At 38.0% G+C, this 16,373-nt stretch overlaps 1 protein-coding gene across 4 annotated transcripts in view; it reads left to right on the top strand.

Annotated features, from left to right (window-relative positions):
- Positions 1 to 16,373, top strand: part of TSPAN9 (tetraspanin 9) — a 472,297-nt gene that overhangs the window by 440,326 nt on the left and 15,598 nt on the right. For all 4 annotated transcript variants that reach the window (XM_040439367.1, XM_040439375.1, XM_040439383.1 and 1 more), the window contains 5 exons: positions 226 to 417; positions 2,937 to 3,011; positions 11,912 to 12,013; positions 12,113 to 12,244; positions 13,209 to 13,292. In XM_040439367.1, coding sequence (XP_040295301.1) covers positions 226 to 417; positions 2,937 to 3,011; positions 11,912 to 12,013; positions 12,113 to 12,244; positions 13,209 to 13,292 — 585 coding nt within the window. The remainder of the gene's footprint in view (positions 1 to 225; positions 418 to 2,936; positions 3,012 to 11,911; positions 12,014 to 12,112; positions 12,245 to 13,208; positions 13,293 to 16,373) is intronic.

Raw genomic sequence — 16,373 nt, forward strand, 5'->3', positions numbered from 1 at the left:
TGATGCAAGATAGTCCAGAATTTTGGGACAATTAAATAAGTGTTGATTAACTGCCATCAAGTGTTGATCAATAAGATGCTACCTGTGGCAGTCTTAAAACCAGTAAATTTTTTATGTAACTTTTTTTATAAATTACAATAAAAAAGTATCATGTACAGTTAATAATTTACTATGCATAAAATCAGCAGTAAAGTCATTGACATTTTTTTTGTTCTTGTTTTCCAGCTCTGTGGCTGTGGATTGCTAGGTGTCGGAATATGGCTTTCTGTATCACAAGGAAACTTTGCAACATTTTCTCCTAGTTTCCCTTCGCTTTCAGCAGCAAATCTAGTTATTGCCATTGGCACAATCGTCATGGTGACTGGCTTCATGGGGAGTCTCGGTGCTATAAAGGAAAACAAGTGCCTCCTCTTAAGTGTAAGTTACTATAATTGACAATTCCATGAGAAGACATTGCTGTGCCTATTTAGATGTCATAGCTTTGCTATGCCTTTCGGAGTAGTTTTTGCACCAACTAGGATGGGCATGGACCATATTTCTATTCACATCAAAGAAAATAAAATGCTGAATACTGTTTATAAATTGAGCTCAATAAAAACACAGTATGTAGTGAGTACCAAAGCACTCCCAAGTGGTGGCTACAGGAAACCAGAATTGTATTATTATTAACTCTATGTATATACTATATATATATATATATATATATATATATATATAGATATATATATATATATATATATATACACTGCCTGTCCAAAAAAAAGCCACCAAAAAAAAGCCCTTAGCTTTGATTACGGCATGCAATCGCTGTTGTTTCGATAAGCTTCTGCAATGTCACAAAATTTATTTCCAGTGTTGCATTAATTTTTCACCAAGATCTTGCATTGATGATGGTAGAGTCTGACTTCTGCGCAAAGCCTTCTCCAGCACATCCCAATTTGAGCCCAATGAATCCTGGCATTGTCATCTTGAAATATGCCTGTGCCATCAGGGAAGAAAAAATCCATTGATGGAATAACCTGGTCATTCAGTATGTTCAGCTGACCTCATTCTTGGAGAACATACTGTTGATGAACCTAGACCTGACCAACTGCAGCAACCCCAGATCATAGCACTGCCCCCACAGACTTGTACAGTAGGCACTAAGCATGATGAGTGCATCACTTCTTCTGCCTCTCTTCTTTGCCTGATGCGCCCATCACTCTGGAACAGGGTAAATCTGGACTCACCAGACCACATGACCTTCTTCCATTGCTCCAGAGTCCAATCTTTATGCTCCCTAGCAAAATGAAGCCTTTTTTCTGGTTTGCCTCACTGATTAGTGGTTTTCTTACGGCTACACAGCTGTTCAGTCCCAATCCCTTGAGTTCCCTACGCATTGTGCGTGTGGAAATGCTCTTACCTTCACTATTAAACATAGCCCTGAGTTCTACTGCTGTTTTACTTCGATTTGATTTCACCAAACGTTTAAGTGATCGCCGATCACGATCATTCAGGATTTTTTTCCCGACACATTTCTTCCTCGAGTACGATGGGTCCCCACTATCCTTCCAGTTGGACAGTTCTTAACCCAATTTTAGTAGTTTCGCCAATCTCCTTAGATGTTTTCTCTGCTTGATGCATGCCAACGATTTGACCCTTCTCAAACAGACTAACATCTTTTCCACGACCTTGAGATGTATCTTTCGACATGGTTGTTTAAGAAATGAGAAGCAACTCATTGCACCAGTTCGGGTTAATTAACTTATTGCCAGCTGAAAGATAATCGCCCATGCAGTAATTATCCAATAGGAGGCTCATAACTATTTGCTTAGTTAAATCTAGGTGGCGACTTTTTTTTGGGACAGGCAGTGTGTATATATATATATATACAGTACAGACCAAAAGTTTGGACACACCTTCTCATTCAAAGAGTTTTCTTTATTTTCATGACTATGAAGGCATCAAAACTATGAATTAACACATGTGGAATTATATACATAACAAACAAGTGTGAAACAACTGAAAATATGTCATATTCTAGGTTCTTCAAAGTAGCCACCTTTTGCTTTGATTACTGCTTTGCACACTCTTGGCATTCTCTTGATGAGCTTCAAGAGGTAGTCCCCTGAAATGGTGGTCCAACAGTCTTGAAGGAGTTCCCAGAGATTCTTAGCACTTGTTGGCCTTTTTGCCTTCACTCTGCAGTCCAGCTCACCCCAAACCATCTCGATTGGGTTCAGGTCCGGTGACTGTGGAGGCCAGGTAATCTGGCACAGCACCCCATCACTCTCCTTCATGGTCAAATAGCCCTTACTTTCAAAGTTTTCCCAATTTTTCGGCTGACTGACTGACCTTCATTTCTTAAAGTAATGATGGCCACTCGTGTTTCTTTACTTATCTGCTTTTTTCTTGCCATAATACAAAATCTAACAGTCTATTCAGTAGGATTATCAGCTGTGTATCCACCTGACTTCTCCTCAACGCAACTGATGGTCCCAACCCCATTTATAAGGCAAGAAATCCCACTTATTAAACCTGACAGGGCACACCTGTGAAGTGAAAACCATTTCAGGGGACTACCTCTTGAAGCTCATCAAGAGAATGTCAAGAGTGTGCAAAGCAGTAATCAAAGCAAAAGGTGGCTACTTTGAAGAACCTAGAATATGACATATTTTCAGTTGTGTCACACTTGTTTGTTATGTATATAATTCCACATGTGTGGATGCCATAGTTTTGATGCCTTTAGTGTGAATCTACAATTTTCATAGTCATGAAAATAAAGAAAACTCTTTGAATGAGAAGGTGTGTCCAAACTTTTGGTCTGTACTGTATATATATATATATATATATATATATATGATATTATACAGATTTACATTATCATTTGGCTGTGTTTATAACATAAAATGTTTCCATGTAAATATCAAGTATTCCTTTTCTATGTCTTATTTCAGTTTTTCATCATTTTGCTGATAATCCTTTTGGCTGAGCTGATTCTGCTTATCCTATTCTTTGTCTATATGGACAGGGTAAGTAATCAGTCTTTCTTTTCAGTGTCTACTGAATATTAATACAGCTCAAAAGGTTTTTTCTGGGTCTGACTTTTTTCCAGAATCAGTGCCACTGTTTCCCATGTCATGTCTCCATGACATATGAAGCGTTTTTTGAAAACTCAATGACCCTTTAAAACCCTTCTTTTTTTATATTTAGTAGTCCAGTGGGTGGTCCTACTCAATGACTGACAGACTTCTTTATATGACTCTATATATCGAGATAGCTGTTAATCGTTAATTAGAAACACCCACTGGACTTCTAGTCATGGAAAAAACTAGTTTTACTAAATCTTTTCAAATAAAATATATATCAATCTCAGCTTCTCCTGATCTATAACACATTGCCTGCAGACAGAATGCATGCATAACACGACTGGCTGCCTTTTAGTACTTCAAGAAGTTCTCATGTTTGTATATAACATCATTTTACCATTTGGGTATGTGTTACTATGTGAAGGTGGCTTGGTCTGTTCCTACATTGCCAGAGGGTTATTGCTGTACCCAGCTGTACAAAATATACGTAAAATCAAATTTAGAACTTCCATTTAGTATCCCTTTAAATCATCAGTCTCTTCACATTAATAACCTGGAACATGAATGGAAGACAGATGTTCAATGCCCTCAAAACTTACTTCCCTGTTCATTTCCAACATGCCGAAAATAATAAACAGCTGTCACTAAAATATGCTTTACTGGATTGTATTTTATTTTATGAAACGGGCCCCGTTATTCAGTACAGTATTGGTGGGCATTGTGCTGAGTATTTTGCACATTAGCATTCAAAATATCTAATGAGAGGATTAAACCTCTCCATAAAAGTGAACTGATTTCATTTTTGGGATGCGGAAGCATTCTGCTCACCAGTGACAGAACATTTCATAGGACTGATTAATAGCCGGCTGTAGTTGTCTAGTATTAGACAGTTTATCAATCCTAAGAAGCGATTCTGCAAAATGTGTGACACTGAAAATGGGTGTTCATCAGACATTACAACCTATGAACTGAAGCCACCATGCTGCTGGGAAAACTTTCTCATGTTTAGTGAAAACTGAGTAGTCTGCTGCTACAGTAAGATTCCTAAGTGCTGGTTATCGAATATTCTAAATCATTGAATGATCATATAACATTATGTACATAGGATAGAGAGCGTAGGATTAACGACCAAAATGAAATGTTAACATAAATTTATTAAATGGGTTGTCCTACCCATTACAAGTGATGGCCTATCCTCAGGATAAGCCATCACTATCTGATCAGTGGGGATCCTAACCCCCCCCATGATCCTAACCCCCCCAACCCACACACACACACACACACACATACACACATAGACAGGGTGTATATAGAAATCACTGGGCCCCATAGAATCTAAATTGAGCCCCCTGCCCCATTTATAGCCCCTTTCATTACCCGTTCCTGGCCAGCATACACAGCAGTGTACTGATATGTGAGGTACAAAGTATAACAGATGCAGTGTGTACAGATACATAGTATATATTATATATGTGTTTGGACACACCTTCTCATTCAAAGAGTTTTCTTTATTTTCATGACTATGAAAATTGTAGATTCACACTAAAGGCATCAAAACTATGAATTAACACATGTGGAATTATATACATAACAAACAAGTGTGAAACAACAGAAAATATGTCATATTCTAGGTTCTTCAAAGTAGCCACCTTTTGCTTTGATTACTGCTTTGCACACTCTTGGCATTCTCTTGATGAGCTGCAAGAGGTAGTCCCCTGAAATGGTTTTCATTTCTCAAGGTGTGCACTGTCAGGTTTAATAAGTGGGATTTCTTGCCTTATAAATGGGGTTGGGACCATCAGTTGCGTTGAGGAGAAGTCAGGTGGATACACAGCTGATAGTCCTACTGAATAGACTGTTAGAATTGGTATTATGGCAAGAAAAAAGCAGCTAAGTAAAGAAAAATGAGTGGCCATCATTACTTTAAGAAATGAAGGTCAGTCAGTCAGCCGAAAAATTGGGAAACCATGAAGGAGAGTGATGGGGTGCTGCGCCAGATGACCTGGCCTCCACAGTCACCGGACCTGAACCCAATCGAGATGGTTTGGGGTGAGCTGGACCGCAGAGTGAAGGCAAAAGTGCCAACAAGTGCTAAGCATCTCTGGAAACTCCTTCAAGACTGTTGGAAGACCATTTCAGGGGACTACCTCTTGAAGCTCATCAAGAGAATGCCAAGAGCGTGCAAAGCAGTAATCCAAGCTAAAGGTGGCTACTTTGAAGAACCTAGAATATGACATATTTTCAGTTGTTTCACACTTGTTTGGTATGTATATAATTCCACATGTGTTAATTCATAGTTTTGATGCCTTCATAGTCATGAAAATAAAGAAAACTCTTTGAATGAGAAGGTGTGTCCAAACTTTTGGTCTGTACTGTATATACAGTGGGATGCGAAAGTTTGGGCAACCTTGTTAATCGTCATGATTTTCCTGTATAAATCGTTGGTTGCTACGATAAAAAATGTACGTTAAATATATAATATAGGAGACACTCACAGTGATATTTGAGAAGTGAAATGAAGTTTATTGGATTTACAGAAAGTGTGCTATAATTGTTTAAACAAAATTAGGCAGGTGCATAAATTTGGGCACCACAAAAAAGAAATGAAATCTATATTTAGTAGATCCTCCTTTTGCAGAAATTACAGCCTCTAAACGCTTCCTGTAGTTCCAATGAGAGTCTGGATTCTGGTTGAAGGTATTTTGGACCATTCCTCTTTACAAAACATCTTTAGTTCATTCAGGTTTGATGGCTTCCGAGCATGGACAGCTCTCTTTAAGTCACACCATAGATTTTCAATTATATTCAGGTCTGGGGACTGAGATGGCCATTCCAGAATGTTGTACTTGTTCCTCTGCATAAATGCCTTAGTGGATTTTGAGCAGTGTTTAGGGTCGTTGAATTGTTGAAAGATCCAGCCCCGGCGCAGCTTCAGCTTTGTCACTGATTCCTGGACATTGGTCTCCAGAATCTGCTGATACTGAGTGGAATCCATGCGTCCCTCAACTTTGACAAGATTCCCAGTCCCTGCACTGGCCACACAGCCCCACAGCATGATGGAACCACCACCATATTTTACTGTAGGTAGCAGGTGTTTTTCTTGGAATGCTGTGTTCTTTTTCCTCCATGCATAACGCCCCTTGTTATGGCCAAATAACTCAATTTTAGTTTCATCAGTCCACAGCACCTTATTCCAAAATGAAGCTGACTTGTCCAAATGTGCTTTAGCCCACCTCAAGCGGCACTTTTTGTGCTGTGGGCGGAGAAAAGGCTTCCTCTACATCACTCTCGCATACAGCATCTCCTTGTGTAAAGTGTGCCGAATGGTTGAACGATGCACAGTGACTCCATCTGCAGCAAGATGATGTTCTAGGTCTTTGGTGCTGGTCTGTGGGTTGACTCTGACTGTTCTCACCATTCGTCGCTTCTGTCTATCCAAGATTTTTCTTGGTCTGCCACTTCGAGCCTTAACTTGAACTGAGCCTGTGGTCTTTCATTTCCTCAATATGTTCCTAACTGTGGAAACAGACAGCTGAAATCTCTGAGACAGCTTTCTGTATCCTTCCCCTAAACCATGATGGTGAACAATCTTTGTCTTCAGGTCATTTGAGAGTTGTTTTGAGACCCCCATGTTGCTACTCTTCAGAGAAAATTAAAAGAGGAGGGAAACTTACAGTTGACCCCCTTAAATACTCTTTCTCATAATTGGATTCACCTGTGTATGTAGGTCAGGGGTCACTGAGCTTAGCAAGCCAATTTGAGTTCCAATAATTAGTTCTAAAGGTTTTGGAATCAATAAAATGACAACAGTGCCCAAATTTATGCACCTGCCTAATTTTGTTTAAACAATTATAGCACACTTTCTGTAAATCCAATAAACTTCATTTCACTTCTCAAATATCACTGTGTGTGTATCCTATATGATATATTTAACTCACATTTTTTATCGTAACAACCAACGATTTATACAGGAAAATCATGACAATTTACAAGGTTGCCCAAACTTTCGCATCCCACTGTGTATATATATATATATATATATATATATATATATATATATATATATATATATATATGAGAGAAAGAGAGAGTGCAGTGTACTGGTATATGTGGTCAGTTATATATTATGGTTATTGTGTGAGGTACATGAGGTAATAGTGGTTGTAACTGTCTGAAGTACTATATATGAGTGAGATATGAGTAAAAAGTAGGGAATGGGGGTCAAATGAAGAGAAAGGAAGAGGACCTCTTACCCCTCCATTTTAGTCTCAGTGGAGATCTCATCCTGCAGTTCTTCTCCATGCTCTTGGGGGTTGAAGGACCTGTGATGATGCTCTGTGCAAGTTCCTTTACTAGATCTACAGGACCTGTGATGATGATGTCATCACAAGTCCTGGCAGATGCTCCTATCTAACCTGGGAACTACACCATGGTCTGTGCAGTTTCTTTACTAGATGTACAGGACCTGTGATTACAACATCACAGGTTCTTTAGCTTCCTCCGTTGTTGATAGGGATATTATTCTGAAGCTGGACAGTAATGAGTGTAATCAGGGGGCAGGGCCTTTGGTTCACTGTGGGCCCCTTTTCCCCATGGGCTCCATAGCAGCTGGCTGCATGGTCTACCTCTATTGGAGGTACTCCACTACCTTTAGGTTTTTCTGCATACAGCACTATTTTTGCCATCCAATTTGACAGAATCTGCAATGGAGGCGATTTTCTAATCCATATGTGAACAGAGCCTAACCTGAAAAGGAAAAATATATTTGTTTGTTTGGTTGTTTTGAAAGTCAATGGTGGATGGATCAGTTTTCTATTGTGGCAGATTGTGGCAGAGAAAACAGATCCGTCCCCATTGACTTGCATTGGGGATAATGCCAGATCTGTCTTGCTCCGCATCCCGGGACGGAAAACAAAATACAACATGTTGAGGTTTGCTCTGCGGTCTGGGAACACAACTGAATGGAACGGAATGCATTTTGGAGCATTCCATTCTGTTCAGTTCAGTTTTGTCCCCATTGACAATGAATGGGGACAAAACAAAAGCGTTTTTTTCCAGTATTGAGCCCCTATGACGGAACTTAATACTGGAAAACTTAAATTCTAGTGTGAAAGTACCCTAAAGGCATAATTATTAACTATTGTCTTGGATATGACAAAGTTGTTTTTTAACAGATTATCTTGATGAATGACAAGTAAAATAACTGAAGATTTATGGTAATGGGCCAAACAAAGCTAGAAAGTAGAAAAAGAAAACAGAAAATGAAATGTGTTCATCATTTGTCTTACAGCTTTTAAGATTTTTTTGGGTAGAAACAAGTGCTACTGAATAACATGTTTCTTATCATTACTAACGCTCCTTCTTTTAAGTAGTGACTCATTTACATATCAAAGTGGAAGACTGTTTGTAGGGATGTCTTATTTGCAGAAGCCATTGCCACAGCTACTAACAGGATTTGAAGGACTTAATAATGCCGTAGAAGAACTTTAAAGTTAGTGCAGTCGATTGCAAGCAGAAGTTGATTTTGCGATGACAGCACAAGCAATTGGCCATTTAGACCAATTAAAACTCATTTAAATCTTCAGTGATTTCAAAGATTACTGCTAAGAAAAACAAATGCCTCATGCACTCGCCCGTATAATAGCTTCGTACAGCCTCTGAGTTGTACGAAGCTAGAATACAGTAACCATAGACGTTTATGGAGCCCTACTGTACTATGTACAGTAGGCCTTCAGTGTTGTACAAAGTCAGACAGAGGTTTTTCTGTGTGAATCCAAAAGAAAATTCAAGATGCCATAGTACAGAGGTATTCTGCTTCTAGGAGAGTAAATCTCTATAATACAGAGCAGTACAGCACCATATGTCAGCACACGGAAAGCCGTTGGCTTAATTTGCCTCCATGCAGGCTCTGTGACAAAAATTTGTTCAGTCAAGCACAATTTAGCAGTCAGAATCATAATCGATTAAGGGTGACAATCCAGTTGTTTCAGGCTAGTGGAGATCTGTTCCGTAATCCAGAAAAATATGGCTAATATTATTTTTAATATGATAGCATTAGCCAAGAAATTAATTACAACAATTAGATGAGAATTTTAAGATGTTAATTTGTAATAAAAAATAACAATACTGACATTTTGGCAAATCCAGTGTATACATTTTACAGGTGTGGTATACACACCTACTAGATTGTACACTAGAACCTTTATTTTAAAAAAATTATAATTCCAACCAACACTTAAAATGGCAATAAATATTGTCTATATACACAATGCAACAGGATGTGTATGCTTTATGACAGCTGTGGTTAATGGTCTTAATGGTCATAAAAACGTTCATAGATTACCACAGTCTTCAGAAATAGATTGAGTACTGCCCCTCCTCCAGGAAGTCCAGAGAGTGACAAGAAAGCTGCCCTTCAGAAACATCTGCATTATATAGTATATAGTGTTGGTTTACTGCCTTATCTAGACCTCTGGTAGGTTAATAGAGCTGTAGTTTCTCACCTGTAATTAAATGACTTGGCTAACTATGTCCCAGTCTATACAGTAAAGGGGGGGAAAAAGAAGCAGATTTTTGAATTATACATTCCCTTCAAATGATATTTTAAAAGGAGTCTGTCAGGTTGTATATGCCCTAAAAATTAGTATGGAGGTGTAGTGTACTTCAAAATATTTAAAGGCTAAGACACCTTGGGGGGATTTTTTTTGTGATTGCACTCTACTTCTTTTGGGCTAAAAAGAATTTTTTTAATTGATCTTTATTAAAAATGTTCAGTTTGATAAAAACTTAGCTATAATGAGCGTTTATGAGGTCATTAGGTCAGACATAAAACTTCACATGGGCCATCAGCTGATGAAGTGATACTCAAACAGATTGTTTAACCCTTGTATCCCAAAAATGGCTGAACATTTTTAACAAAGACTAATTGAAAAAAAACAAAACGATTTTTAGCCTAAAATTAATAAAATGCAATCATTAAAAAGATGGCACAAAGATGTCCATAACCTTTAAAGCAATACTTCCCTGGCCATTGATTAGGTCCTTATTGCTGGGAAACAAAACCTGAGCTGGTAAGTGGACTGAGGGTGGTCCCCTGCTCAGCAAGTGCCCTGCTTTTGTGCATAAATTCCACCACCCAATGCTCTATGCCACCCCCCTGACCTTGAGTGTCATTTTATGTAGCTGCAAGATCCCAGGCATGTGGTGTAGTGTTCATGTGGTGTTTTGGGACCACATGACACATGCGTGAGAATGTCAATCAAGACTAAGGGGAAGGGGCATAATTTGCACATGAAAGCAGGAGCACATGCTGAGTTAGGAACATCCCTCAGGGTACTTGTCAACTAATTTGCATAAAGAATATAAGTTCTGTTTCTTGGCAATATGAAGCTGGTCAGTGGCCAGAAATGTGTGGTTTTAAATGTATTGAAGTGCACTGCACCTCTACAGTAATGGTTTATTGAGCATACCCTTTAACTATGTAAATATTCTAAATTTCTCCTCAATTAATTAACTTTTTACAAGTTTTCCCCGGACAAAGGCTTTAGAAATAAAATAACATATGAAACAAGGACTTCATAAAATCCAGATGTTTATTGTCCACAAGTTAAGGCCAATGCACAATTGGTTTTTCATATCAGGAGCGCTTGGTTCGCAGACCTTGCATTAAGCACGCTTCACTGCACATTAATTGAGAAACACTCCTTTGACGACGCTTCTATTGAGAGCATTAGCCAGGAAGAAATGTAGGTTACATACAATTTTGGATGAACCGTTGCCCTCTTTTAAGCGACTAGTTATTTAAAAAACCCATTGTGGAAAGTATTCACGTAGTCACAGCTCATATATTTGACTTTGTCAAGTTTTGTAAAGGTCAAACATTTTTCTCAGTACTTGTAAATCCAGTCATATTTATGTGTGTGGTACATTTTAGTTCTTCCTCATTTTCCTGTAACATGAAGGGATGAATTTGTTTTTGAAACCCTTATATAAATCAGATCATTCCAATATATTAGTTATCAAGGACATTTTTGTATTTCACTGTGGCCTACCTGGCTATCAACAGGTCAATGGGAAATAGATTTTTTTTTTTTCCTGTTCTTTAGTTAAATGGGTACCTATTTCATGAAGAGGACCCTGAAAATAAGCTAATTATAAGGTGTTCTGCTGAAGGTTTGATTCCCCAGCATTTCCCCAACAGGGCATTACATAGTGCCCATTGAAATCAGTGGATTGTCTATGTAATGCACAGATGTGCCAGGTCCCCAGGGATGCAGACACCTTTCGAAGTTGCTCTTCCCTTTGACTAATTGATGGACACCCCAAACAAAGAATGCACCATTTTGAAAACAGTGACACAACAGAAGCCATACTTGGTCTGATCCACTTCTTCTCTTGTGCTCTCCCAATCATTTCAGACAGGCAAATAATGCTAACTATTTTGTGATTTGTGCAATGTTTGCAACCCTTGTGAGAAATCAAGGGTACAAGAGCTGCTAATTGCATCTCTTAGGTCATCGTTAGTGGAATTATCACATTCTGCAGTTTGGTGTTTCTCTAAAGTTTTTATTAGAGAATTGCATGATCAGAAATGAATCCATGGTAAACACAGAAGTGAGATGACCCCTGAACAAAGATCAAAATCAGCCCTCATTATATTACTGGGTTTTGCCATCTAGGAGAAGGGATCCTAGTGGTTGTTTCCCCATCAAACCCCTTCTAAAGACCCATGGACTAAGTCTACACCTTCTTCTTTGCAATGCAGTTTGTCTGGAGGGGAGTCCTGTTTTTATTAAACCTCTTCTGTTGTTCCCAGTGACATTTCTGTTCCTTTTCTCTCCTAGGTCAATGAGAGTGCAAAGCAGGATTTGAAAGACGGTTTATTGCTTTACAACACAGAAAATAATGTTGGGCTGAAGAATGCTTGGAACATTATTCAGGCTGAAGTAGGTTTCTTGATCTTCTTGTTTCCATTGTATATTGTACATCATGGTGTGCATGTGTCCTGTGAAGATATTTATTGTGCTTATCTGGGTTAATTTCAGATGCACTGTTGTGGAGTGACAGATTATACCGATTGGTATCCGGTGCTAGGAGAGAACACAGTTCCTGATCGATGCTGCATGGAAAACTCTCAGGATTGTGGCCATAATTCGACCAGCTTAGTATGGAAGACTGTGAGTATGATTTGGATGAGGAATGGGGGTGCATTAAAACAACTTTCCTGTAATTCATATAGTGATTAACTAAGCAGGATTTTAAAATGGGACATGAGGTCTCAAGTGACCTCTCCTGGGAGCCTTTCTCCCATTTAGAAACTGGAAACTAGGTGTCAGTCATGTTGTATGATCTATATCTCAGCATTGACCACTTGAAAATTATCATTCCAGTTTTAAATTACAAGGTACAAGTTCTGAATATTTACCAGCTGTTGATAAAACATTTCCAACATTAAATACCTAGATTCAATGAATATACTTTTTCATCTTTGTGGCATACAGTTGGATTTCCAGGTTCGCCTATTGCCCTTTTCACATCTATGTCTTGTAGGCTCTTTATCACAACTGCCTACAGTACATGTACATTAATGCCATATTCTTGGGGGAAGATTATTAATAGTCTATTAAAAATAGGCAATTAACTTGTATGAGAAAAGTAGAGAAGATAGTTAAAACCATCGAGAAATTGTGGTCCTAGTGGTGCCAGTTCTGAAAAAAGGCAATGGCATTCTAGTAAATAGGCCAGTTTGGTTTTTGCAGGTCAGCCACATTATTTTGGGGCTAAGCTGCAATACCGGACACAGTCTATGAACAGGAATGGAAAAAGTAGCCCTTATGTGCTAACCTCATGCAATTCCTTAGACTCTTAGAGCTATCAAGAATTCAACTGAATCCTGTAAACTAAGAATATGAAAGCTTTCCCTTAGGTGTTATCTTTTTATATTGTTTGAACTCTCAATGGAACATGGTGTAAATATAGTAGGTATAACTCTTCTAGTGTAAATTCTCTCTTTAAACATCTCTTTAAAATTCTCTCTTTAAGCCTTTGTTTACTTGTAAGTACTAGTAAATGAAAAGGGCCAAGGATACCGAAAGATTACACTTGATATAAATTAACTATGGTGTTTGCTTTGGTCTGCAGGGCTGTTATGAGAAAGTAAAGATGTGGTTTGATGACAACAAGCATGTCCTTGGTACAATTGGGATGTGTATACTCATAATACAGGTATGTAAGCAAATTTTTGTGTTACTTTGTCCAGTATTGTTATTGCACATTTTCTACATGCAGGGTTAGCTGGCCCACCAAGAGGAACCTCCAGTGGGCCTAGGTTCTAACAAAATAATGGGTAGTATAAGCTAACCTTATTTGGAGCTGACTTTAGAGCCAATCACTTCTCACTAGGGTCTACTTCTAATAAGTTGATCACAAATAACCAATCTGATCATATTGATGATACATCCTGTGTGCACAATGACAACAGCAAAGGTTATGATGCAATTAAAAGTAGACATCCACATTTTCTGTATATTTGGAGGGGGCCAAGTAACTTCACACGCTGTGGTGTGTGCTATGGTGACTCTACAGAATGTTGATTAGTTGACCATCACCCATCTTGAAGAACTCTAAAGCAAGTGATCACTGACTGTAAAAATGCACAGGTTCCATCAGCCATAAAGTACTAGGTCCTCCTAAATGCTTTTTCATAGTCTGAAACCTCATCCCCAATTTTGATCTACGATGTTTGGAACACTCCAATATAATTTTCCAAGGCAAGTCATAACCTAGACCTATCACAATTGTGTTAGCTCTTTTTCATCAGGCTTGAGATGTTTTTTGGTAGTCAGAATATCATAAGGCTGTGTTCACATTTCCTCTAATATTTCTATTGCTCTGTTCCACTTTACAATTTTACAGACAAAATAGCCCAGCAACTAGCACTATTTTATTTGTATCCAGCACAAAAAAAACACTCCTGTAAAAATGGAAATCATGATGCCAGTGTGAACACAGTTTAAAAAAAAGTGACAACCCTCTGAAACAGAAAATAGTATACCTACAGGGGCTGTCTAACTTCATCAAATGGCACCAGAGAGGCCAGCACTTTTTTCTATGGAATGCAAGCACGGCCACCGCTGCTGTATTGCAGGGTGGTCATAACCCCTGGATACAAGCAGTATATAATATGATGGAAAAATGAATCCAGCCAGCAAAGGAAGCAATATGGACAATCACAATATATTAGTAGATGGCTTGTATTAACTTTGTCTACATGATAAATGCCATTTGCTGATGTGAGACAACCCGTTAAGTTAATTGAATCATTAGTCCTGATCATAAAGGGTAAGTTTGTTTTTCAAATTGAATAGCTGTTCAAAAATCCATTTTTAATTAGAAGGCCCCCCCCTTAACCACTAGATTTATAGTTTTTGGAACACCAAAGCATTTTCTACCATCCTCTGCACTTTTACAAAAAGTGCGCGTGGCATTAGCAAGAGGGGACAGCGATGTTGGTGGGACCTCCTTGGCCCAACTCATCTAACAACATGTGCACCAGAAAAATGGCACACATTTTCACTAGAAATCTATGCCAGCTCCCTTGCTGGCAAATTTTGTTTCTGGAGCACGGAGCTCCCAATTATGAACAACAATTAGGAGGATTATGCCTTTTAATAATTCTTGCACATCATACACCAGTGAGGTTTCCTATTAAGATTGGCATCAGGGACACATACATTGCCCCCAATATTTGTAGCTGCTTTCCAACCTGTGTAGTAAATGAGGGTGCAAAATGGGGGGATTCTTAAATCTTTGAACTCGGAATATCTGTTAATGGTCAGTTGTATGAAATGTTGCAGAACAGCTTCAGAGAACTCCCATTCCATTATAAACAGACCAGATCTGAACATGATAAAAAAAATAGAACAATTCAATATGAATTCTCTAGTTAAGGTTTTCATTTATATACTGTATGTTGGCTTTTCCCAGGGAAATTAGTTTAAGGGGAGCAATAAAGTGGCTGTTACCCTTTGTGGATATAATTTCAGATTGAAGCCAGCACAGCTGCTATACCAGCATGAGGCGGTGACTTATAGGAGAGCAATGTGTTATTAAAAATATTTTCATTATTGTTGCTTTTAGGCAGAATTGTCAATATTGTCCACCAGTGGTTCACTGAAAAGGTAAGATAGATAGATAGACGATGGACAAATAGATATTAGGATAGATTATATATAGATAGAAAGACAGGCAGGCAGATAGATAAATAAATATAAGATAGATGATAGATAGATAGATAGATAGATAGATAGATAGATAGATAGATAGATAGATAATATATAGATAGAAAGATACATAATAGATATGAGATGATAGATGAAGTTGCTGACTTCCAAGAACATATTCTCCTCTCATAATTTTTTTAAAATAGGTCACTTGTCCCTTTTCTTGCAAATTGTTCACTGAAATATGACAACCCTGCAGGTTCGTTAGTGGCAATGCCAAATTTAGGAGTTATAATAAATACCCTATGAACCAATATAAACTTCATAGTGCTAAATTGGGCCACAGAAGCATGAACGATGCACATAAATCATAGTTTTTCTGAAATATTTGCTGTGAATTAACCCCTTCTGTACTAAGCCACTATTCACCTTAAATCCCAGGCTGATTTTTGCAAATATGACATGTGTCATGTTATATGGAATGCTTTTACTTCTCCATGCCATTCTAAGGTTGTTTTCTCGTAACACATTCATGTTAGTGATAAGTTTAACCCCTTAGTGACCAAGCACATTTTTAAAAAAATTGTAAATCATTTTGTAATGTCATTTTATTTTTTAAAACGTTAGAAATCTTAGAATTTTAGAAGCAATTCTTAAAATTTTGCAGAAAATTTCCAAAACCCACTTTTTAAGAACCACTTCAGTTATGAAGTCACTTTGTGGGGCTTACATAGTAGAAACCACACATAAATGACCCCATTTTAGAAACTACACTCCTTAAGTTATTCAAAACTGGTTTTACGAACTTTGTTAACCCTTTAGGTGTTGCACAAGAATTATAAGAAAATGGAGGTGAAACATCAAAATTTTCCTTTAAAAAAAAAAATCTATTTTAATAAATTTTTTCTGTAACAGTTTACAGAAACACCCCTCATATGGTTGTAAACTGCTGGATGGGCATAACGTAGGGCTTAGAAGGGAAATAATGCTATATGGGTTTTGGAGGGTTGATTTCACTGGGATAATAATTTAAAGGGACTATCTAAACTATAAAACATGCCCCCCTCAATACCCAGGCCCCTCA

This window comes from Bufo bufo, chromosome 1, assembly GCF_905171765.1.
Source record: "Bufo bufo chromosome 1, aBufBuf1.1, whole genome shotgun sequence".
In the NCBI taxonomy this organism is placed as follows: Eukaryota; Metazoa; Chordata; class Amphibia; order Anura; family Bufonidae; genus Bufo; species Bufo bufo.